This window comes from Eumetopias jubatus, unplaced genomic scaffold (assembly GCF_037043125.1).
Source record: "Eumetopias jubatus isolate StellerSeaLion01/CBP00866 unplaced genomic scaffold, mEumJub1_p1.0 scaffold_3, whole genome shotgun sequence".
Taxonomy (NCBI): Eukaryota; Metazoa; Chordata; class Mammalia; order Carnivora; family Otariidae; genus Eumetopias; species Eumetopias jubatus.
The window spans coordinates 183847077-183871622 of NW_028274809.1; the positions used below are offsets into that span (position 1 = coordinate 183847077).

Consider the following 24546-nt stretch of genomic DNA (forward strand, 5'->3'; position numbering starts at 1 on the left):
CTTCAGTGCTTACTGACTCAAAGGGCAAGGCTTGAGGATGGGTGATAGAGGCAAAGCTGGTCACCTGATACCCACTTTGAGGGTGAATTTCCCTTCCATTGTGTATCAGCTTCAGAGCCCTTGAGCATACTGACCCCTCTTTTAAGAGTTCGAGACTTCATGAAGGTCTCGGAAACCACCCACTAATTTGGTTGGCTCAGTTACAAAACTGGAAGTCCCTTTTCTTTTGCATTGTCCCAGAAGTACCTCTTCACTTGTGAAGGAGCTGGGCAGAGGCTCTTTCCCTCCATTTGAGCAGAAAATGAACACCAACGAAGCTCTAAATATTTGAGTAGGTGTAGCCTACACGCAGCAGGGTGCACTACAGGAAGAAAGGTCAATTTTTTCCTCATAATGATTTACGGAAAAGACGTGTGCCTGAAATTCCCACTAACTCCACTGTCTCAAAGAAATCATCTCAATGAAAAAAGGCAACTCAACACTACAAGGAAGCATCTGGAAAACAGTCTTTAACACCAATAAAACCCAGGAACAGCCTGTTTCACATTACTGTGGGCACCATGCCAACGAACAGAGCAGAGCCTTTCATTAGACAGGAAAGGAAAAAAGGAGGGCTAGCAAGTTAACAAAGGGGCACAGTGTGATGCTCTAGAAAACACTGCCAAGACAATGTGCAGCAGAGCCACAAAATGGCTTCATCTGCCTTACCGCACACGGAAGGAAGAATTATAACCGCATACCAGGGCATCCCAAGTACAACAGAGCTTGTGCCTTCCCCTGCCTTGTTCATCAGAGCTCTGCGACATACATTCTACGTTAACGCCATCCATCCTCCACTTTGTCAAAGTAGAAGATCCAAGAAGCTTTCAACGAAATGAAGAATGGGCTTTAAAATTAAGTTATATTCTCATATTCTTGTTTGAAAAGCAACTCTGGAGCGATGAAGCCACCGATGGGACATACTTGCTGGGAGCTACAAACTTAACTACTCTTGCTTTTAAGCATGATTCAAAAAAGAAACGAACACTGCGTAACTTCGGGGTGAACTTGAGGGAATGACAAGGGAAGAAGCTGGATTAAAAACAAACATCAAGGATGCTGTAGTCTGTGTCCTCAAAATAGAGAAAATCAAGTACAGATAATACGTTACAAATTCAATACCTGCACAAGTCACCCCCACTCCCACCCCGCCCTTGCCCCACAGAACACATGTGAATTTTTCTCAACATTTTCAATATGAAAATGACTTTTTTTTTTCTCATTTAGGAGAATCCATGACTCGATGGATTTTTTTTAAGAGCATTTTTAAGAGCAATTTTAAGAGCACTCAACCACAGTGTTGCAAGGAGTTGCTATAGTTGCATCTGCCGCAGCAGAGAAAGAGATTAAGTGTATTCCTTCAAGTTCTCTTCATTGGTTAAGGCACACGCATAAAGTATCTGCTGAGTAACTGGGTTGTCGCAAAGACTCTAATCTGTGCCATCTCCCCGTTCTTTCTCCTCTGGGCTCTCCCTACATCCAAGTTTCTTGTTCCCACTTCCTTTTAGCTCACTTGAATCTTTTTCCTCCCTTCCCCCACACCTATTTCTTCTTCCTTATCTCTAGCTAGTGAAAGACAGTGTCATTTTTCCTGCATCGATATAGCACCCACTGGTGAGCAAAACTGGCTGGGATTTTGCAAACTCAGCAAATTTGAGTCTCCAAACAAGAAATGAGCAGGAACTGCAGCTTCCACGGACAGCACACTCCTCACTCTCCAGCAGCTGCCAGCAGCCTGTCCTGATGCTATCAGCAAAGGACAAAGAAGACACCAACTCGCTGGCTGCATACTGCTGAGGACGCACCTCTTGGCAGGTGATCAGACTCGTCCATCACGGCAGCAAATGCATATTGGGGTGGGGGGGTGGGGAGAACAGCTGTGGTCTAGAATTCTGGAAATTTGTCATAAAACCTGAAAGACTTGGTCTGCAATGCCTTGCAATACCCTTCCTTGCCTTGTAATCCGAGAGGAACAGTCTCTCTGATACATGTGTAGACTGGGTATGTGGCGAGGGTACATGGGGCCTCGGACAGGGGACGTGGGGAGGGTACATCCTGAGGTCAGGCAGGGGCTGGAGACCCTGCTTCCAGCAATAAAAGGGACCCTAAGTCGAGGGTCCCCGCTGCGACCTAAGAGGTGGGAAATCTAAACACAACAGTGCTTAACCAAAGTTTAACACAGAATTATTCAACGCAAACTTCGATTATTAATGAGAAACAGGTAAATGGTTAACCTAAGTTTACCAAAAAGGAGTTACAATACAGTACCTTATTGTTAATAATAGCTTCAGAATCATCAAAGACAAAATCTCCATCGTAGCTACGTGCGAAACACACGAGGGAAACAAATCCCACCACTAACTTAGCCCAGAAAGGGGGAAGAACAGAAGATGGAATGATGCGATCCAAATCAGCGTCCAACTCGGCCATTTTGCAAACTGCCGGCTGCCAGTCTCTCGCTCCAGCATTATGCTGGTTAGAAATCTACAAGAAAAATGACAAGACACAAATATTCATCAACATGCTGTTAGGAATGTTTCTGCAGTGGACATGTGTACCTTGAGTAAGAACTAGACAGCCATCTATGCTGTCAGTTTATAGGCTGTGATCATTACAAACTTAAGTTGTGGTTTTCTGTGGGCAGTAGTCACCTGGGACACATGTAAATTCGCCTGGGCCCATCTGCAACCTACCAAACCGGAAGCCCTTGGGTTTCTGATACTGGATTATCATGAGAAATACTGATTTCAGGGAATCCTGTATATATCAACCCCATAAGGCCAGTTGTTTTTATAGTCCTTACACCAAAGTTTAAAAAAAAAAAGTTAGCATGTTGCTTCATCCAATCAAGAGAAATCAATAAATATTCCTTGTTGGGTCTTAACACACTGTGTGTGTGTGTGGGGGGGGGCAAGGGGGAGTGCTAGTGTATAAACATGGTCCTGATTCTGAAAGAGCTTACAGTCTCTCTCAAAACTCGGACACTCATGCCAGTTAGATGCAAATCCAGAGAGAGGGGTTTTAACACAGATGATGAGGGAGGGCCCACGATCAAAGGCCAGCTGAGAGGTTCATACACAGAGGAAGGCGAGAACACTATAGACTCACTGGTTTGGACAATACCTAAGTCCAGAAAAGGCCGAGCTGAATCCTAAAGGAGAGGAGGAAAAGCTAGTCCAGGCAAGGATATAACCTTCAATGTTGAAGAAAGAGTCAAGTTAAAAATACACTTATTTTTTAACTTATTTTTCAAACAGGCAAAAATGTTAAGGTCAGAATGGGTTGTCTCTCTGCCTTGCCATTTATTAGTTCTGTGCCTTGGGCATGTCACCCGCCCTTTTGGAGTCTACTTCCTGTGCCACTCAGCAAAGCATAAGAATTTTCCAGTGGTGACAACTGCCCGAGAGCTTCCTGCCTTGGAACTTGCCCGAATATCAAACTACCCTGCAAATCACATTTTATCTGGCCCTATTTCCACTACTCCCTCAACAGGTGCTTTCTTTGGATTTACAGAATCCTGTTTAGCTCAAACTGTTCAGGTTCCAATCCTGTATTACCTTGGACAAGTCACTTAACCTCTCTGGCCTCAGTTTCCTAGCCTCTACAATGGGGATAACTGTTCTACCTTACGTAGTTGCCATTAAACAAAAGACCCACCTAAAGTGCTTAGAACTGCTGTCTGGCTTTAATGAATGTTCAGGGGAGGTAACTATGATTACAAGCACTTTCTTCAAGAAGGGTAAAAGCACAGGCCCAGAACTATTTCTTAAGATCCCCTTTAGCATTTTGGTTTACTGCCTACACTAGGAAGGGCCACCTGGCCCCCAGTCCTTTCATGCTAAGGTGGAAGAGAATCCCAGAGCCCTTGATTGGGAAGGCAGTTCAGATGTATTTAGATCCACCCCAGACGATGGAATCAATAGGTCAGCAAAACAGGCCATCTGAGGTCACAGACATCTTTTCTGTAGGCTTTTATCTGAGTGAATGTGGAGAAAGATCCAACAGTCAATGGGACACATCATTCTCTGATAACGTTGCCCAGATTACAATCCACAGAGGAAGGGCTCTGTATCTCCCTCACTGCTGGTCCCTCAAGCTTCTCCCACTTAATGTAACTCACACTCTTGCAAATGCTGGGGGGAAATAGTCCAGCTATTGTCTGCTGCCTTTTTTCTTTTCCACTGAAAGTACAGACCATTGGTGATATCCAAAGTACGGCCGCAAATACTATATAGGTCACCATGCAGGCCCCTACCACTATGTCTACATTTCAGCTAAAGAAACTGCTACTAAAAAAGCAAAGCAAAACAAACAAAAATGTGAAAAATAAATCAAGAAGACCATGCAATTAGAAAGATACCACGACTTAACACAGAGGGAATAAAAGTGTTCTTGGATTTGGAAAATTAATATAGGGGAAAATACATCAGTTTTTGTTGTTGTTGTTTTAAGTAAGGCTCCATTGAGCTCCAGTGCGGGGCTTGAACTCATGACCCTGAGATCAAGACCTGAGCTGAGATCAGAGTCAGATGTTTAACCGACTGAGCCACTCACCCAGGCACCCTAAAATAAATCAGCTGTGAGCTGAGAATGGTCACAGAGCTGGTCTTGATGTTACCTGCTTTAGGCCCAAATATTTGAATATTATTTCACAAAAGGCTGTTGTGAGGTTCCAATACCCATACAGGAAGAATACTGAAGCAAGAGATAGTCTGTGCTCCTAAATTCGCTGTCCTGCTCCACTTTTCATTTCAGAGTATTTGTAATACAGGTGAATCGTTTTGGTACTCAGGCGACAGCCCAGATATGCAGAAGGAAGACTGTGGACCGGAACATCACCAGTACCCTGGTGGGCCAGACCCAGACTCAATCGCCAGGACAGTTGAGTCAATCTCAGAATGTTCTCCCCCTCTTCTATTGCAGGGACATCAGGGAACCTAGAGTCTGCCCCGTTCCTTGCCCTCCACCTTATTCTCCCGTCTCCTCATTGCAGCTTCCCTCCCAAGTCACCAAAGTTCTCACTACTTTGCTGTCCCTGAAAATACTCAAAAATGCCCTTTTCATTGAAGGTATGATGATTAGGGTATACACTGGGATAGTTCAGGAAATACTGTGGATTAGCAAATGCAATAAAAGCTCCAATGTGTTAGGAATCTATGCAAAGTTCTCAGGGTGTCGCCCCGGGGTTAAGAGCACAGGCTCTGGAGGCAGGCAAACTTGGACTTGCTACCTTTGAGACCTTGAGGATCAGTTCCTCTTTGGCACAATTGGGTACCACTGCATACTTCCGGAGATTGTCATAAGGATTAGAGGAGAGAATGTATGGAAACAATTAGTTCCCCTTACTGTTATTATTTTGGAGAAACTGGTTCCCAGTGCCTGGTCCCTGATCTCCCATCTGGGGAACACCGATGTGGCCATCGATTCTTTATTCCTGCAGATGGGCTTCCCAACCCAGGCCAGCAGTAGCCTATTCAGTGTCCTGGTATCACTGAGAAAAAGGTGCCCTTCTCTGGATGGGCCCAGGGCACTGCGTGCTTGGCTGGTGTCTGTATGTCCTGCATAAGCTGCAGAGTGTAACAAAGTGACCCTGCTCCCAACCTCGCTTCCTCCAACAGGAAATGGCCTTTGTTCTGTGATGATCCCAGGCTCGGTGCTCAAGTAGAAGAAGTCCTGCCAGGGTGAGGTGGTACAGACCAGTGGACCCAGCCCTCCACCCCTGTCTGTTAGCAGGCCATGAAATAGGAAGGCCCACATTCTGTTTTTCTCTTGACAGGTCCCCAGCTGCACTGTCCCATTCTCCTCCTCCAGGTGTCCCGCTTGGGAGCCTTGGCTCCAGGGTGTGGCTGGATGGTAAATTCACCGGATGAGGTAAAAAGACGGGAGCCTCATGGAGGCCTCGGGCTCCGTCCAAAGTGGTGCTGCGGCCACTCTGACCAGTGATAGAGCCGCTGCTTTGACCCCCCTCTGACTCCTGTGCTCATTTCGCACTGTTCAGAATTAACTGGCCCTAGAGGGAACTGAATTTGGAACAAAGCAAAAGGCTCTTTAGTCTCAATTTCACAAAACTTCTAATATGAAGCCTCTATTGTTAGGGGGTTAAAACAAATTAATCCATCATCAATGGTGAAAAAGACCTTAAACAAGGACCCCACCTCTCAAAACACATGTCACGGAGCTGTGAACCCTGGGGACCCAGCAGCCTTGGACTGAGGGAAACAGGAATGGTGAGACTAAACCTAAAGGATTCACTCTGCAACAGGAGCGGTAGCCACCTACTACAGAGTATTCCTCCACATGCATGGAAGGGCCTGCTGGCCTCTGGCCGACCTTTCTACCTCATCAGTAACAATCCATCCAAACACAAGCTGCCCTCCGCCAGGCTGAGCCGAGACAGGGCTTCTGGAAATCATATTAAAGAACACCATCATTTCTGACCCAGCATCTGGAGACTTGAGCTAGCAGCTCCTCTCTTGGGGCCCTAGAGGTATGGGAGCCTGTCATCTCCACTGCCCTCCACCAGGCAGAGCTGGAAAAAAAAATACTACTCAAAGCCTCTTCCTCTTGTGATAGCCTTTCCTCTTTTAAATTCAGGAACAGGCGAGAGCCATGCCTGCCTACAGCAAGAATGACTGCGTGAGGTTCGACATTCAGTTACACTGTCCCAGAAAGTTTCCAGCTTGCTAGCTTGTAGCCATTTTCCCATCTAAGTCAACCCGCATCACTTCACCCCACGTCCATTCGGGGCTGTGCCAGCCACGGTCAGGACTGGACTGCCGGGAGAGGGGGCAGAGAGGGGATCCAGTCAGTCGTTACTGTAACTGTTCCTCAAGGAATTCTCCCCATCCATCTGCTCTTCCAGAGATAACAGTGTGGGATGATTCACAGCGCGCTGGCTTGATCTTTTTTTCTAACTCCTCCCTTCTTTTGTGTGTGGTTAAAAAAAAAAAAGGAACAGGAAAGGAAGAAACACACACACACACACACACACTCACTCACATACACACAGCCCACAGTCAAAACATCAACAAGACCAGAAGCCCCGCCGAGTTCGCAGGAGGTGAGGCGGCGGCTGCGCCACCTGCTCGGCTTCCCTAAACTCCAAACCCGCGCGGGGAAGTGGCAGCTCGGTGGCCCCGGGCACCCCGGCCGGTGGCACGCGGCTCTCTCGCCGCTCCGCTCGGCAGCCAGCGCGGAGGAGTTGGCACTCGCGGTGCTGCAGGGGAGCCGCCTTTAACCCAGGGCAGGCGGCCAAGAGGCCCGGCTGTGCCCAGCCATCGCCGGCGCCGCGGCCAGCTGGCGGCCAGGCGCGGGGCCCCGCGGCGGCCAGGTGGCCGCTCCGGGGACGCGCTGCAGGCGCCTGGTACGGAGCGCCCGTGCAGTTGGAGCAGACAGGGGTGGCAGCGAGACCACCGCCCGGGGCGGAAGGGGCGCAGGAGCCCGGGCGCGGGCAGGGGGAGCGCGCACCCTTCACGCCGCGCCCATTGTCCCGCGTGCAGCTTACACCGGGGCGCACGGCGCTCGGGGCTCGCGTCCCCCGTGACCCCGGCCCCGGCCGCAGCCCAGGTCCTGGAGCCAACTCCCAGCAGCACGGCCGCCGGGTCCGGGCCGGCCCACGGGGCTCGGGGCAGGGCGACAGCGGGGACCCCGCGTCCGCTCCGCGCCCAACTCCGCTCGCCTCGCGGCACCCTCGGCCGCTCCGCCCTGCAGGGGCCGCCCCGCGCGTTACCTGCAAGGAGCCCGAGCGGCTGCCGCATCTCCCTCCCGGGCGCGGAAACTCCCGCCGCTCTCGGCGCCCGCCCGGAGCTGGGCAGCGGGAGGGGCCGCCCGCGCCGCGCCCCCCCGCCCTGCGCCGCGCCCCCCCGCCCTGCGCCGCGCGCCGCCCGCACCTCCCGCAGCTCCCCACGCGCGCGGGCGCTCACTCTCACACTCCCGCCTCCGCCCGCCCTCTCCTCGTGGCCATTGGCTGCTCCTGCGGTCACTTTCACGCCGCACCCCGTTCCTCTTCAGCTCATTGGCGGACGCGCCGGTGACGTCGGGCCAGAGGGCGCTAGTCGGCGGCGAAAGAGGCGCAAGGACAGACGGCGTCTGCGGGAGTGCAGGAAGCGGAGCTCCAGGCGCGGAGGCCGGGCAAGGCCCGGCGGGAAGGGGCGGCCCCCAGCCTGGTCCCGGGGGGCGGGCTGCGCGGGCGGGCCCGCCTCCTGCCGTGCGCGGGCGCAGGAGCCTGCCCCCGGTCGTCTCGCGCTTCCAGCGCAGTCGGCGGCGCTCCGCGGAGGGACTGCCGCGTCCCTGCGGCAAAAGGAGCTGGATGAGAACCCTCAGGACTCTTCCTGTCGGGGAGGAGTTGTTTTAAATTTGTTTATCTCCACGTTCTGCCTGCCTGACTTCTTCCTGTCTGGGAGGAGTTGTTTCAAATCTGTAGGTCTCCACTTTGTGCCTCTCAGAACACAACTGAAACTGCGTTCTTCCCTCCGAGGCCCTGCCGCCTGTTGTTATTAATGGGTCCTCTTCCTCGGTTCAGGTCTTCATTCTCCTGCTGATGCACGAACCCTGCTGTGGCACTTCACCTGGCCAGATCCGACATTCAGGCGTCCACTCACCAGTAGCCACTTTGCCCGAAACTTTACTCCCACCAGCTTGCCACTCCACCCGCCAGTAACGCCCATCTCAGTAGATCACTTTGCCGCCTCAGCAAAAAGAGAGAAACCTTTTCCGTTTTCCTTCGCCTAACACAAACTTCCTTAAAGCACGGATTCCACTCTCCATTCCCCGCTCCCCCCGCCCCCCAGTATCACAGAGTCCAGTCTGAGATCAGTCTCTTCTCTCTCTTTCGACTGGATCCCAAGCATCGGCATTTAATCAGTCCTAAGCCTTCCTCTGCCCCTCACCCCACCCTTCCAGCTGCCACCCGGTCCCCACGCCCCCCTCTCCCTTTCTAGTCTTTCTAGTCTTCTTGGTTTCCACATTCGCTGAAATTGCCTCTCCTGTAGTCACCATAATCACTAAATCCAGACACTCTCCTTTCTCATTTTACTTGATCTCTCAGCAAAATTCTTCCTCAGACACATTTCTTTTGGTGATAGCGGTCTGCTGCTCTCCTGTTTTCCCCAGTTTCCTTACTTTGTTCATCTGCTGTTTGATGACTTCCAAAGGACATTATTTTTAAGGTCTCAGCCCTTTCACGCCACAATCTTTCCCTGTATGATTTAATCCACTGCCAATGTTTCAATCAATATATCTCAGATTTACAGTCCAGTCCTTATTTATCTGAGCTTCAAACCCATTTATCCAGCTTCCCCCTGGTTGTGTCACTAGCACCTGGGATGGAAGACGTTCCAAATAGAATGCATGTTTTCACTGCTTTCTCCTCCTCAGGTCTCCCTGTAATAGTGATGGTACTGCCACAGTATTTTCCAAACCCTTGGCATCTAACAAATCACCAAGATTGTACTTGCTAAATGTCTATCAAGTCTGCCCACTTCTTTCCATTTCCACTGCCATATATAAAAATGTCATGCTGCTGTGCATGTGTCTTCCTAACCCACATTCAGTGATGTCACATTGTCAGATTACAATTGGACATTGAGAGGGTATTTACACCATAGAAATCGGCAAACACTATGAATCAGGGCTTAATTTGTTTTGCTGATTGTCTCTAGGCTTTAGAAAGTGATGGGTTAATAATGCAGATTAAACTTTAAAATGTGTTGTGCTTAGTGCTGAAGCTAAAAGATTTTAGTTTAATGGGTTTATTTATACAGGGTAAAAAATAGTTTAACAGATCACATATCAGATTTAGTGACAATAAGTTTATTGGGAAAAGAGCAGATTGAGATCCAATCCTTTTGTGAAATCATGGTTGAATTACAAGCATTGGTTGGATACAGATACAAACCCTCAGCAAAACTCAACAAAGGCATTTTGTGAGAATGCCTGAATGATGCTGCATGACCTGGCCCCTTGGGTCTCGTGCGCCTGTCGTCTGTGTTTCCTGAGCTCAGCCACATTGGCCTTTTATAGCCCTAGAGTGTGTTATGCTGCTTTCCATCTTGGGCTGTTCACGTACCCTGCAGCACTTTCTTCTGCTCTTCTTGTGACACTTGGCTAACTCTAATTCATCCTTCAGGTCCCTGTTCAAATGTCAGTTTCTTAGAAAAGCCTTCCCTGAATTATCTCCCCAAACACCCTTAGGTCCCTCTTTATATGCCTGCCTGCCTGACTTCTTCCTGTCTGGGAGGAGTTGTTTCAAATCTGTAGGTCTCCACTTTGTGCCTCTCAGAACACAACTGAAACTGCGTTCTTCCATCCGAGGCCCTGCCGCCTGTTGTTGTTAATGGGTCCTTATCTCATTGTTCTTATCACAAGTGTAATTAACTATCCATGTGATCATTGTGTGAAGTCTATCTCCGTCCTTTGACTGTGAATTCCACGAAGCACTGTACCCTTGCAGCTGCTGTTCCTCCCACAGAGCAGGTACTCAACAATGTCTCTCCAAAAAAAGTACATTTCTGAAAGTCATACTGCATGTTATTGGTGATGCTGGAGTTAGAATTGGAATCTCCTGACTTAACCCAATGGAATTCTACTCCATAAATTGCTGAGCCAGCCATGATCAAAATGTTATCCTACCACATGCCAAGGAAGGGGCAGGCTCTGAATATTAAGGTGAATATGGTGCTGATTCCGCCTTTTACAATCTTACGGTTTACTTTTATTATTTTTTTTGAAGATTTTATTTATTTATTTGACAGAGAGAGCAAGAGAGCACAAGCAGGGGGAGCAGCAGAGGGGGAGGGAGAAGCAGGCTCCCCACTGAGGAAGCAGCCTGATGTTGGGCTCCGTCCCAAGACCCTGGGATCACGACCTGAGCTGAAGGCAGACCCTTAACTGACTGAGCCGCCCAGGTGCCCCAATTTTATGGTTTATTAAGAAGTATGAGATGCAGGGGTGCCTGGGTGGCTCAGTCAGTTAAGCAGCCAACCAGCCAACTCTTGATTTCACCTCAGATCATGATCGCAGGGTCCTGGGATCAAGCTCCTCATCGGCCTCCACACTCACTGGGGAGTCGGCTTGAGGATTCTCTCCCTCCCTCTTCCTTTGACCCTCCCCTCACTTGCACTCTCACTCTCTCTAAAATTAATCTTAAAAAAAAAAGTACGAGATGCAGGTTCATACTCTGACCCCCCACCCCTTGACCCCCAGATGGGGCTCACCATCACACATAGAAAACAGGTTGGTCGAGTGCTTAGTGTGTGGCAGGCACTTTGCATATGTTATTTTAAAAAATTCTCACAAAAGCTCTAACAAGTGAGTATCATTATCCTAATCCTATGGATGAGGAAAAAGAGGCACAGAAGTCCAGAGTCAAACAGCCAGTGCCTTTCTTTTTTTTTTTTTTTCTTTTTTAAAAGCCAGTGCATTTTTTTCTTTTTCTTTCCTTCTTTCTTTCTCTCTCTCTCTCTCTCTCTCTCCCTTCCTTCCTTCCTTCCTTCCTTCCTTTTCTTTCTTTTTTTCTTTCTTTCTTTCTTTCTTTCTTTCTTTTTCTCTTTCTTTCTTTCTTTCTTTCTTTCTTTCTTTCTTTCTTTCTTTTCTCTTTCTTTTTCTTTCTTAGCTTCAGAGGAAGAATTTAGTGATTCATCAGCTACATATAACACTCAGTGCTCATTACATCAAGTGCCCTCCTTAATGCCCATCACCCATTTATCCCTTCCCCCCACTGCCCCCTCTCCAGCACCCCTCAGTTTGTTTCCTAAAGTTCAGCATCTCTTATGGTTTCCCTCCCTTCCAATTTTCATCTTAATTTTTCCTTCCCTTCCACTATGTTGGTCTGTTTTGTTTCTTAAATTCCACATATGAGTGAAATCATATGGTATTTGTCTTTCTCTGACTGACTTATTTCACTTAACATAATACTTTGTAGTTCCATCCGTGTCATTGCAAATTTAACCAGAGCATTTCTTAGTGGAGCCAAGACTGGGTGCACAACTGAGGGATGTAGCTGGAGATTTAAAGAACCCTTGAAATGCCTAATAAGGTTGATATTTGGGGCTGAAGAAAACTAGAACTGAGAAAACAGTAAGTATTATCTTCCCCCCCATATATTTTCCCTTTCTCTCTTCTTAGTAGGGTGTCAAAAGTTGTCAGAGGGAGGGGTGCCTGGGTGGCTCAGTTGGTTAAGCATCTGCCTTCAGCTCAGGTCGTGATCTCGGGGTCCTGGGATCCATGCTTGGTAGGGAGTCTCCTCCCTCTTCCTCTATCCCTCCCCCACTGCTTGTACACACACACACTCTGTCTCAAATAAATAAATAACATCTTTTTTTTAAAAAAGTTGTTGGAGGGAGATGAACCATTTGAGCCTTTTGGAGGGAAACTACTGTCCCTAAATCACAAGAGGGTGGGGGCAGTTGGTGGGCTGGCAATTTAGAGTTTCTTTTGGGAGGAATGGATGTTGGAGAGGTAGCCATTAGGATGTTTTATCAGATGGCATTTGGAAGGGGGTAGAGTGTCAAGGGAGAATTTTACTATTAACACATGGAAGATTTTAATTTGTTTATATGCTGAGAAGTAAGAACCAGAAGAGAGGGCAAGATTGAAGCTAAAGGAGGGGAAAAAAAATGATATGGACCATGGTCCCTGAGGAGCTAAGAAGAAAATCTAATCCAGGGTACAGGTTGGAATAGATACCTTTTTCCTCTTAAGCTAAAGAATATTTAATGATGCTAAATAATATAAACCTCCCTTTCATATGTTGTCTAATTTTGGGGAAACATATTTTCACCTGTTTACCCAAGTTCAACAAGTTAACCATCTGCTCTATTCTTACATTAACTACCTGTTTTCTTTCATTTTTTCTAAATTTTCCTCCTTTCAAGAAGCCCATGATCATCTCTGTTTTTAGAATCCCCAAATTTCACAAGAGTTGTTTAAGAACTTTTGTAGGTCAATCAATATTGGCAAGTGTAGATATTTTTTGGTATAAACACTAAAAATGCTTTGGAGAGAAATGCTAAATGGTTTTATTTGCTTAATCTCGAAGCATCATATTTTGCATAGTATTTCCATACATTTTCATTTTTAATGTGCATTTTCAACACTAGGTGTGTAATAATACATTAAGCAAACCAGCTTGTCTAGCCAATGTAGTTATATTTGAATCTCAACTTTAAGCCCTAAAATCACTGGAGAAAACAGTATGATGTCAGAAGAGAGAATAAAAAAGTGCTTACCACTGCAGGACCGCCCTAAGCACGTTATGTATATTAATTCATTTGGTCCAGACAACACCTTAAAAGGTAGACCTATTATTGTCCCCTATTTTATGGATGTGGACACTGAGGCACCAGAGAAGCTAAGTAACAGCTGTATAGGGTAGAGCTAGGATTCAGGGCCAGGTGGCCGGGCCAGGAAAGGGTCATGATTTAACCAGTTCTCTCTTTTGCCCCTACATGGCCTGGGGTGCGCATCAACCAAGAATTATACAGACTCCTTCTCAAAACCTGCATCTTTATCTCCTCAGATTTTTTTATTTATTTGAGAGAAAGAGAGTGTATGAGGAGGGGGGCAGGGTCGGGGGGGAGGGTCAGAGAAAGAGGGAGAAGCAGGCTGTCTGCTCAGCGGGAAGCCCCACTCGGGGCTCAATCCCAGGACTCTGGGATCATGACCTGAACTGAAGGCAGATGCTTAACTGACTGAGCCACCCAGGCTCCCCTCCTTTCTTCTTTTCAATCTTCTTTTGCTTGATCTTTAATATTTCTTTGCTCAGCAGCTTGTTCTCTTTTCCTTCTCCCTGTCTCCTTCTCTCCAGTTGTCTTAGCTTAAATCTCTACTTAAAATAAAGATTACAATCATGGGATAATTAACAATAATAATGGCTACTCTTCAATGATAGCTTAGTATGTGTCAGGCACATACAGATATGATACATGTGCTCATGGATGATTTTATATGAACCTGATAACCCTTGGAGTATGCTAATTTTCCCCATTTTACAGATGGGGAAGTCGATCTTAAGAGATGTTAGGTAGCTTGTTCAAGGTCATGCAGAGAGCCAGGGGCAAAGCTGGGATTTGCGGTGGGCAACATGGCACCAGATCCCGTTTTTTTGAGTCATTACACAAGATTGCCTCCTGTTTGATTACTGTTTCTTCAAATTTTTGCTTTTCTCCTCCAAAATACTAGAATCTTTCCCCTATGCTCCCCTTTCTTTGGATTGACAAATTCTTCTCTTAAGCTCAATGTTTATGGTGTTTGTGCAGACCACCACCCTCCTGTCTCCATTTTTAGTAATGGGTTACATTTCCATGATTATAATTGATTTTTTATGAGTTATTTTTATTTTGTTGCAGCTCTCATGGAATTTGGAGGGTACTCTACTACCTTGTGACTATCTGAGGATTTTCCCTTGGCTTTTTGGTTCATACTTTTTTTCTACCTTTGTCCAAGATATCCACCATACCTTGACCTTCCAGAGACTTTCCACTTACTTTCAGAACCCAGTTCAAGGAGCACTTTCTTGGGGGAAGTCAGCCTTTCTCAAACCCCCAGGTAGAATTAATCATGCCCTCCCTTAGGTCTTCATTGGATCCCATAAAGCCGTGAGACTTTTTCCAACCTATTAATTGTTCTTATAGAGATTTGTTTATAAATGTAGCATTTTCTCCACAATTCAGGTGGTGTGATTCCCTTCCTATGCCTTTAGGGCCCAACATGATAGAAGCTCAAAAATTGTGTTTGTTGAATTTAACTTCCAAATTCAATAGGGCTACCTAAGAGGGATACTGTAGTGTGCATCTATGGATTCTAATCTAATCTAGTCTAATCTAATCTAATCTAATCTAATCTCTGTTTAGCCCAGGGAAGAAAATACCAAGAGGGGTATGATCTCAAATATCCCAAGGGCTGTCAGATTCTGTGCTCAGTTAAACACAATTAAAACTAATGGGTAAGAGTTGGAAAGAGAATGTATCTCAGTTTGAGAAATAACTTTCAAATAATAAATATCTAACCATGAAAGGGTTACCTTAAAAACAATCATGAGTTCCCCATTCAGTAACATCTCTAAGCATAGGCTGAACAAACCTATCAAACCTACAGAGGAAGGAATTCTTTCCTGCATTTAGAAGTTCACTAAATCAGATGGCCTCAAAAGGATGTTTTGACCTTGATGATTCTGGTGCTGTTAAGGTATAATTTTCAAAAAGGTTGAAAACATGACTCCCATACATGTATAGAATGAAGAAGTGTTAAAGATTTCATTCAGCTCTCTAATGAGAGAACTAGAGAAGTGGTAAAACCAGTTCAATAAGAATTAGAGGAATAGGAATTACCTTCACCGGAAAAGACATTCTGATATAACTTCGCTAAGTGTGAGATAAAACTGGTTAATGTCTCTACAGGGCAATAAAATTGTAACCTTTAGGATTATACTTTTTACTAGATGGAAGTTATTTGCATCTCTACTGGACAAGGTTTACAAGTTAACAGTAACCACACAGAGATGGAGCTCTTATCTAATAGTAAGTAGAAAAAGCAAATAAAGTGACAATCCCCTAAAAAAGTTAATAATTCTTGGATGAGCTTGTTAAACAATGCCCCAGTGTATTAAGCTTCCTGGAGTTGCCGTAACAAATTACCACAAACTGGGGAGCTCAAAACACCAGAAATGTATCCGCTCACTGTTCAAGAGGCCAGATATCTGAGATCAGGGTGTCCCCAGTGCTGGTTCCTTCTGGAGGCTGTGAGGGAGGATCTGTCCTATGCTCCTCTCCTAGCTTCTCCTGGTTGCTGGCAAGCCTTGGGGCTCCTTAGCCTGTAGACACATCACTCCAATCTCTGCCTCTGCCATCACAGGGCATTTCTTCTCTGTGTGTCTGTTTCCCTGTCTTTCTTCTCTTCTAAGGACACCAGCCATATTGGATTTAGGGCACATACCCTACTCTGGTATGACCTCATCTTAACTAACTACATCTCCAAAATCCCTATTTCCAAATAAGGTCACATTTTGAGGTTCTGGGAAGGACATGAATTCACTCTGTGTGTGTGTGTGTGTGTGTGTGTGTGTGTGTGTGTGTGTGTGTGTGTGGTGTGTATTCAACCTAATATACCCAGTAAGAGAGTTAAGGGACACGCCACCTACTTTTTTTTTTTTTTTGGCCTTATTTCCAAGTTTTAAAGACCTTTTCTTAACAACAGCAGTCACTTTCCCAGTCCTACCTCCACTGATGTCTCATACATTGTAACCAGAGTCATCCAGCTGAGGCTAGCTCTGTATGTATTGATATGATACAAAGGAAAGACACTAAGTATGTATCTAATAAAAAAGTAAGGTCTAGATCACATAGGGATGCTTGAATATGATCATACAAAAGGCTTTGATAATAATAATTGTGCAGGTCTCAGGTCACTCGGTTACCATTTTGGGAGAAGTCATTGTCATGAGCTGTTTGGGTATGTAATGTGTCCCTGGAATTATTAAGGTTGATTCAGGAGAGTAGGTCTTGACACACATTAAGAACAGAGGAAGAAATCTTAAGTTAAGTTTTAGGCTTCCCTGCCCTCTTTTTTTTGTTTAAATGATAGCTTTTTAATAGGCTATCCAGTTAACCAGGATTTAGGATTTTCTAACAGAGGAGCTAACAGCATTTATCTGTGTTAGCCTCTGTAACAAGTGTCTTTAGACTAAATTTTGGAGGGGGGGGCTGGAGAAAGGAGTCACCTCAAGGGCCCCTCAGTCATACAAATGTAATTTGAGTAGGGATCCATTCCTCTGGTCATTTAACAGGAGCCTTTTTGGCTAGACTTTGTGCTGGAGAACCCTGGCTGGTGGAGACAGTTCCTGAATTAGCAGGCGGGTAGATTTGGGAGTAAGGGGAGTTAGGCTCGTCTGCTACCCTTTCACTGCTGAGATTCCATGTTCTTGAGGCTTTTTCTGATGAATCAAGATGGCTCTGACCCAGCCGAAGTCAGTTGATGGGAAAGGTCACCTAGGACTCAAATGAGAACCCATTTATCTATCCATTCACCTACCTACCTACCTACCTACCTACCTATCTATACCTACCTAATCTATCTATTTGGGTGGGGATGTATCTGGGCTGGTGAACTAGGCTCAGCACAGGCATTAAATATTTGTGGTCTTCCTAAATCTGTTCTAGCAGAGTGTCATGCTGGAAAAAACGGCCGAGCATGTAGTTGAACTAAAAGTGATACAACCTTAAGGTCCAGGTGTAGAACACGACTGTGTTTGAAACCAAGAAGACGTAACTACTAACTGAGCATCCATCAGGCATGGTGGCAGCCCCAGAGAGATGGTGCTGGGCTTGATCTGCAAAACTCAGATTTTCCTCTGCCTGGGCCTAGGGGGTGGGCAACTGAACTTTGAATTCTTGGCACTGAGATGGCAGGTATAAGGAAGCTTTCTGGAAGGAGGTAATGAAATTTCTAATAAATAAGGCAGGTAAGGGCTCAAGGAAGAAATTAGAAAAATAAAAATAATAATGACCTTGGTTCTCCCCCAGGTTGGTGATAATGGCTCAACTGGTTAGAGGACATTTGGTAACATTTTGCCTGATTTTCTTCTTGCTGCAAGTTACCCCCAAGTAAGTGAATCTTTCCTTTTTTCTCTCCTTGATATGAAAACTCTGGGTTTCAGCCTAGAAGTTTGTTATTTTATTCTGGAAAAACATTCAAGAGAATTGGGTAGAATTATTTCATTCAAAACAGATGATGACATTCTGTTTGTTTGCTTATGGCATTTGCCAGAGTGTGCTTTGTGTTATTCTTTATGGTGTTTATTTTATTTTATTTTATTTTATTTTAATTTTTTTTAAGATTTTATTTATTTATTTGAGAGAGAGAATGAGAGATAGAGAGCACGAGAGGGAAGAGGGTCAGAGGGAGAAGCAGACTCCCTGCTGAGCAGGGAGCCCGATGTGGGACTCGATCCCGGGACTCCAGGATCATGACCTGAGCCGAAGGCAGTCGCTTAACCAACTGAGCCACCCAGGCGCCCTATGGTGTTTATTTTATAAAATGCTGTAATCTCTCCCAAGTAGTTGATATACAAAAGGCCTCGGTATAATCTTGAACTGTTGCAAATGCTGTTATTGTGGTTTTGTAGCTCTTTTCAAAGTTAGGTTTATATTTTAAAAAAAGTTATTTATTGTAAAATATTTAAGTAAAGCAGAAAAATTAAGAGAGAAGATACTGGAGATTCTACCTCATCATGATGACTGTGTTGTGCATACAGACACATGTAAGTATGTGTAGACAGCTTTATATAAACACTGGTATTTTGCAACCAACAACCAATATCATCACACAATAGTTTGTCATGGACACCTTTCCATTTTCATAAATGTGGACCTAGAAATCACTTACAATGATTGGAGGTTATCACATTGTCTATACCATAATTTACTTAATTAGTTCCCTATAAAGGCTATTTAGGTTGCTTCTGATTCTCCATCATTATGAACAATGCTGAACATCTCTGTGCCTACATTTTTGACATTTTTTGTAATTGTCGTCTCAAGGTGGGGTCACCTGAGTGGCTCAGTCAGTTAGGCATCTGACATTCAGTTTTGGCTCAGGTCATGATCTCATGTGTCATGAGATCGAGCCCTGTGTTGGGCTCCTTGCTCAGTGGCAAGTCGGCTTGAAGATTCTCTCCCTCTGCTCCTTCTCCCACTTGCTCTCTCTCTCTCTCAAATAAATAAATCTTTTTTAAAAAAGAAAGAGCAGAAAATCTTTAAAAAAATTATCATCGTAAGGTAAACTCCTAGGAGTGGTATTGCTAGTAATAATATGCAAACATTTTGCAAAAAACATTTCTGAAAGGGTTATACCTGTTCACGTTTACTGTAACAGTCCATAAAAGCCTATTTCTCAATACCTTGCCCAAACAGGTTTTGTCATTATATTTAATCTTTGTCAGTCTGAGAGGCAGAGAAAGTTTACCTTTGTTTCAAAAATATTACAAATAAAATATTAAAAAAATTAAATTCATGTTTTCTGTACCACCTCGGTGTCCAGTTCTACTCTATAAGATCCTCTATTTTATAGGGCGCCTGGGTGGCTCAGTTGGTTAAGCATCTGCCTTCGGCTCAGGTCATGATCTCTGGGTCCTGGGATGGAGCGCAGCGTCAGGCTTCCCGCTCAGTGGGGACTACTTCTCTCTCTCTCCCTCTGCCCCTCTTCAGGGCTCGTTCTCTCTCTCAAATAAATAAATAAAATCTTTAAAAAAAGGATCCCCTATTTTAAATATTTCCACTTTTATTATTCATAATGACTATTTCTGTAACTTTTTTTAAAAGATTTTATTTATTTATTTGACAGAGAGAGAGAGCGAGAGAGACACAAGTAGGCAGACAGGCAGGCAGGCAGGCAGGCAGGCAGAGGGAGAGGGAGAAGCAGGCTCCCCACTGAGCAGGGAGCCTGATGTGGGGCTCGATCCCAGGACCCCAGGATCATGACCTGAGGGGAAGGCAGATGCTTAACCGACTGAGCCACCCAGGCACCGCATCTATGTCTGTAACTTAATACTGTTATATCTCTATGTATTTATTTATCAGTTTTAGGGAACCTATTGACTTCCTTTGAATTATCAAGGACATGTGTTCTCATGGTCCTTTTCTGCCTGTTTTTCTGCATCCACCCCTGCTGTATCTATTTTATCCTACATCAATCTAGAGGTGAAAGTCAGTATTTGTTTGGATTTTCCACAAACCAAAAAATCCACTTATACAAATCTTTTATAAACAATATACATTCCCCACAGAGATTGGAGGTAAGTTTACACTGAAGCAAAGCAAACAATTTTAATGGGTACAGAAGACATTCCCATTTTTAAAAGCTCCATTAGCTGTCTATAGTTAATTAAAGATGGCAACCAGTTCTTGGTGATTCTCCCCATTAGAAGATGGGAGTTTATTTCCCATCCCTTTGAATCTGGGCCATCCTGGTGACCACTTAACCAAAAGAATGCAGTGGAAATTAACCAGGGTCAGTATGAGGGCTGGCAGAGTCTCTGCTTCCTCTCTCTTAGAATGCTTGTCCTCAAAACCTGGCCACCATGATGTTAGATGCTCTGTACAATATGCCCACCCAAGCTCCCGGCCAACGGCCAGCACCCACTGCCAGCCCTGTGAGTGAGCCTTCTTGGGACATTCCAGTCTAGTTGAGTCTCCAGATGTTTGCCGCTCCAGCTGCCTGTGATAATGTGGAAACGGAAACTATATCGTAATGAGCATGTGGATTTGGCTCAGCAGATTTCATTCGAGCTCCCAGATGTCTTCAGACCCAGCTCACATCGTGTGTCACAAAAAAATCCTGCAGGTGAGTCCAGACTTAGGGTAGACTGTGTGAGAGAGATGCACTGCTGAGGCATGCCCAACCGCAGGCCCTCTACTTCATCTCACCCCAACATCACCTTCTTTTGCGGGCTCCTCCCCACGTCTAGTCCTTCTGCCAACGCCACCATCACTTCTCTTCCTTTCAAGAGGCAAACTAGCCAAATTCCTCCTCTGGTCTCCTTGAAAATATTTTTCCCCACCCTGGATAATTTACGCCCGCTGAGCCAGGTTCTCAGTGAGCAGGAACTTAATGGAAGCAGGAACTTAGGGAGGCAAGAAATTATTTTCTTCCGTGTAATGTCAGTTCTCTCCCAAAGCAGGACTGAGGAAGTGAAACTTACTCTACAGATGGATCAGGGATGAGTGACACTCACTGCTTCCCACACACTCAGAGCTGAACAACTTCTCTTCCTTCTCTTTTTCATCGCCTCCCGTTCTCTTTCCTTCTCTTCTTCTTCCTCTTGTCCTGCCTCCTTGTTCTCCTTGCCCTCATTCCTCTCACACCAAGAGGAGGTAAAACTGCACATGATGGGATGCCCAGTTGCTTTTTCAGACCAATCACTGTTCCAGTTTCAAAAAACAAATGACCTCACTGCAGAACCCAGAGTCCATCAACGAGTGTTAGATGATGATGGAAATGAATGAGTCAACACATTCATTAAGCACCTGTTCTCTGGAAGGTACTGAGCTAACCAATGGGGAAGAAATCAAAGATTATGTGACATTGGTTCACACATTTCTTCTCCCATTTTTATTTTCTGCACCTCATGTACACGGCAGTGACTCTCATTCTAGTCTATGAACTTAAACGTGTTTATGAGTGCTCCCGATATCTCGGGAACTATAGAGGTAAGCGCCTTTAGGAGGGTTCCTTTAGCTCCTTATGCTCTCTCCCTGTACCAGTTTCTAGGGCTGTTGTAACAAAGCACCACAAACAATAGAAATTCATTTTCTCATAGTTATGGAGACCAGAAGTCTGAAATCAACGTGTTGGCAGGATCATTTTCCTTCTGAAGGCTCTAGGGGAGGATCCTTCCCTTCCTTGCCTCTTCCAGCTTCCGATGGCTCCCGGTGTCCCTTGGCTTGTGGTGGCGTCCCTCCAGTCTCTGCTTCTGTCCTCAGATGGCCGTCTTCCCGCTGTGTCTGTATCCAAACGTTTCTCTCCTTATGAGGACATCATCCATGTTGGATTAAAGACCCCCTCTGTTCTAACATGGCCTCCTCTTAACTTGATTAATTCTGTAAAGACCTTATCTCCAAAAAAGGTCATATTTTTTTTTTGGCAGAGGACACAATTCTATAACCCTTCTCCCCTTTCTTCACACATCTGTACCCTCCCTTCTCATGCATCTCCACCTCAGACCAACCTCCTCTTCATTTCTAGCTGTAAACCACACCCTACGTCTCTCCTGGTGGTGATGCTGCCTTCCTTGGAGGTGGATCACAGAGGCCCAGGGGTGAATAAAGGAGGGAAATGTCTTTAGAGTGACAAATGTCTCAGCAATTGCTTTCTCTCTCCCACTCTCTCAGTGTCCTGTCATCTTGAACATACCACCCACTGGTAAACACTCTGGAAGGAAAGAGCTGAGGAAAAAGAATGGAGATAAAGATGAATAAATTCTCTAGATAATTATAGCAGGCAATTAATCTAATTAAGCGAGCATTATTCAATCACTTTCATAATACCTGCCAGAAGGGTGTCAGATTTTGATGATGTGCAGCAGATTTCTAAATAAGTAGGAAAGGATTACAGTTCTTGACGTCGGCAATAAAACTTTTAATAAATCCATCAGCTCCATCTCACCCATTTTTTATTTCCTCCAGTGGGTCCTGCCTTTACTGACAAGTGGGGTTTGCAATTGGACAGCATGTCATTGGTGCCTAATACTTGAGTGATTTCAATCAGATCAACCAAAGCGCTGGCTCATGTAAATGCTGATGAATACACTTTATCATGCTGAGCCAGCTTCTGGTATGGAGAAGACAGTGCCTCTGGTGTCTGCTCTCTTCACTCATTCACACGAGACTGAGGGCTTGTGGTCAGATTTTAACGGACATAAGTGTATTATCTCAATTGTTGACGATCTGTTTTCCAGTGTCTCTTTCCCAAATAAAGGGACATTAATGGCCTTCACTGCCCTGATTTCTGGCATCCTGGGTGGGAAAATGAAGAGAGCCATATTGTGGTGACACATTTCAAACCAGCTCCTACAGGCGGTGAGCTAGCTCTGAGGCAGGTAAGAAGGACTGTTTTATTAGTTTGCTAGGGCTGTCATAACAAAATACCACAGACCGTGTGGCCTGGACAACAGATAGTATTTACTCACCATTCTGGAGGCTAGAAGTCTGAGACTGATGTGACAGTTAATTTGGTTTCTTCTGAGACCTCTCTTGCGGGCTTGCAGATGGCCACCTTCTTGATGCATCCTCCTGTGATCTTTTCTCTGTGTGCACCCCGGGTGTCTCTTCTTGTGTTCAAGTTTTCTTTGTCTTATAAGGACACCAGCATGATTGGATTAGAGCCCACCCTAATGGCCTCATTTTAACTTTATCACCTCTTTCAAGACCCGATTTAAAGAACCAAAAATAGTCACATTTTGAGGTACCAGGGGTTAGGGCTTCAACATAAGAATTTGGGAGGGACATAATTCAGTCCATAATAGCTGAGCTTGCCAAGACTCATTGGTTTTGGAAGCAGTATAGAACTCTTAATGTGGCTTTATTTCCTTCTTCTTGTCTTTACCCTCACCATCCAGAGCATTGTAAATATGTCTTAGGGGTGGTACCTAGGAAGACCTGCCTAGGTCACTCTAAGGAACACGGAACTGTGGGGTGTCTGTGTCACTGTCAGTTGGTGATAACTGATTTTACAAAACCAACGATTGTTCTCTAATTTTTTTTTTAATATACTGACATGCTATTTGATTAGAAATTGCAGAGAGAGAGAGAGAGAGAGCAAGCTGCTGTGGGTGAACTGTGCATAGCCCACGCTATTTTACTGATGTTGTGACCGATACGGATGGACCATTACTGAAGCATTTAACAAAGAGTTGTGGTGATTATAAATTATTATAGTCTAATGCAAGAAGTGCCACAAGTGTGTGTTGAGCATGAGAATTTTATGCATCATGCAGTTCTTCATAGTAAAATCAAAGAGCATAATTGTTCTAGACATCTTTTCTAAAACCAGTGAGATTTTATATACTTATCTATATATACAGCATTATAAATGTAGGTACATATGTATGAATAGGTATATCCTGGTATGTGTATATATGTGCACACAGATACGTAAATACATATGCACGTATGTATATATGTGTGTGTATGTGTATGTGTGTGCACACATTTCATGTATAATAGAGTATTAAGCACCCTAACTACAGACTTCTGAGGATTTCCTTGGAGTTTCTGATCCTACGCTCTTCCCTAGTTCCATACTCCAGTATTAATTATCTCTATCTTGAAGTTCTTTGCCTAAACTCAGCACAGAGAATAGCTCACTTGCCAACTTTTTCATAAAGGTTGGCTTTCTTCCATGTTGCTTGGCCGCCTCTCTCACCCTGTCTCTCTCCTTTAAATTACTTCCCATGCTTCTACCTTGTTCTAACATCCACTCCAAACTTTTTCTCCAACTCCCTGGGCAAGACTAAAAAATTTATGTGACTGAATTACATACGGCAATTTAGCTCTCTATCCTGATCCCAGGCTGGGTTCTGGGCCTTCCTTTAAATTGAGAAAAATCATTCTGCACATATTTATTGAACACTTACCAGGAGGCACTGCTGGAGGTGCCTGAGGGAGTCCTGAAGAGGTTCTGCTCTGGGAGGAGAGCAGCCACGTTCAGAACAAAGAATGGGTTGAAACTTAGATTTTTTTGAGATCCTTATGTTTGGATGAGGTAAAATTCTTAGAACCCTCACCTCTATTTATTAGGAGCATTTTTTTAAAGTTCTTGCTGCACTTTTAAAAGAAATTCTTGTGAGCTTCAGAACCTTTTCATCATCCCTATCTGAAACTCTACCTATTAAACAGTAACACCCCATCTCCCTCTCAAGCCGGGGGCAACCACCATTCTACTTTCTGTCTCTACAAACTTGCCTATTCTACCTACGTCGTATAAGCGGAATTGTGTAATACTTTCCCTTTTGTGTCT

The 24546-nt window shown here is 45.0% G+C and overlaps 1 protein-coding gene across 4 annotated transcripts in view; it reads right to left on the minus strand.

The window, feature by feature from the left end:
- TMTC4 (transmembrane O-mannosyltransferase targeting cadherins 4) overlaps nt 1-8010 on the minus strand; it is a 64183-nt gene extending 56173 nt beyond the window's left edge. Inside the window, exons 1-2 of one of the 4 annotated variants that reach the window (XM_028112031.2) lie at nt 7962-8010; nt 2308-2523 (exon numbers count right to left, since the gene is read on the minus strand). In XM_028112031.2, the coding sequence (XP_027967832.1) occupies nt 2308-2469 (162 nt within the window). In that variant the 5' untranslated portion in view covers nt 2470-2523; nt 7962-8010. The other 3 variants (XM_088021890.1, XM_028112030.2, XM_028112033.2) reach the window with 3 other exon arrangements.
- Between the last annotated feature and the right edge of the window lie 16536 nt (nt 8011-24546).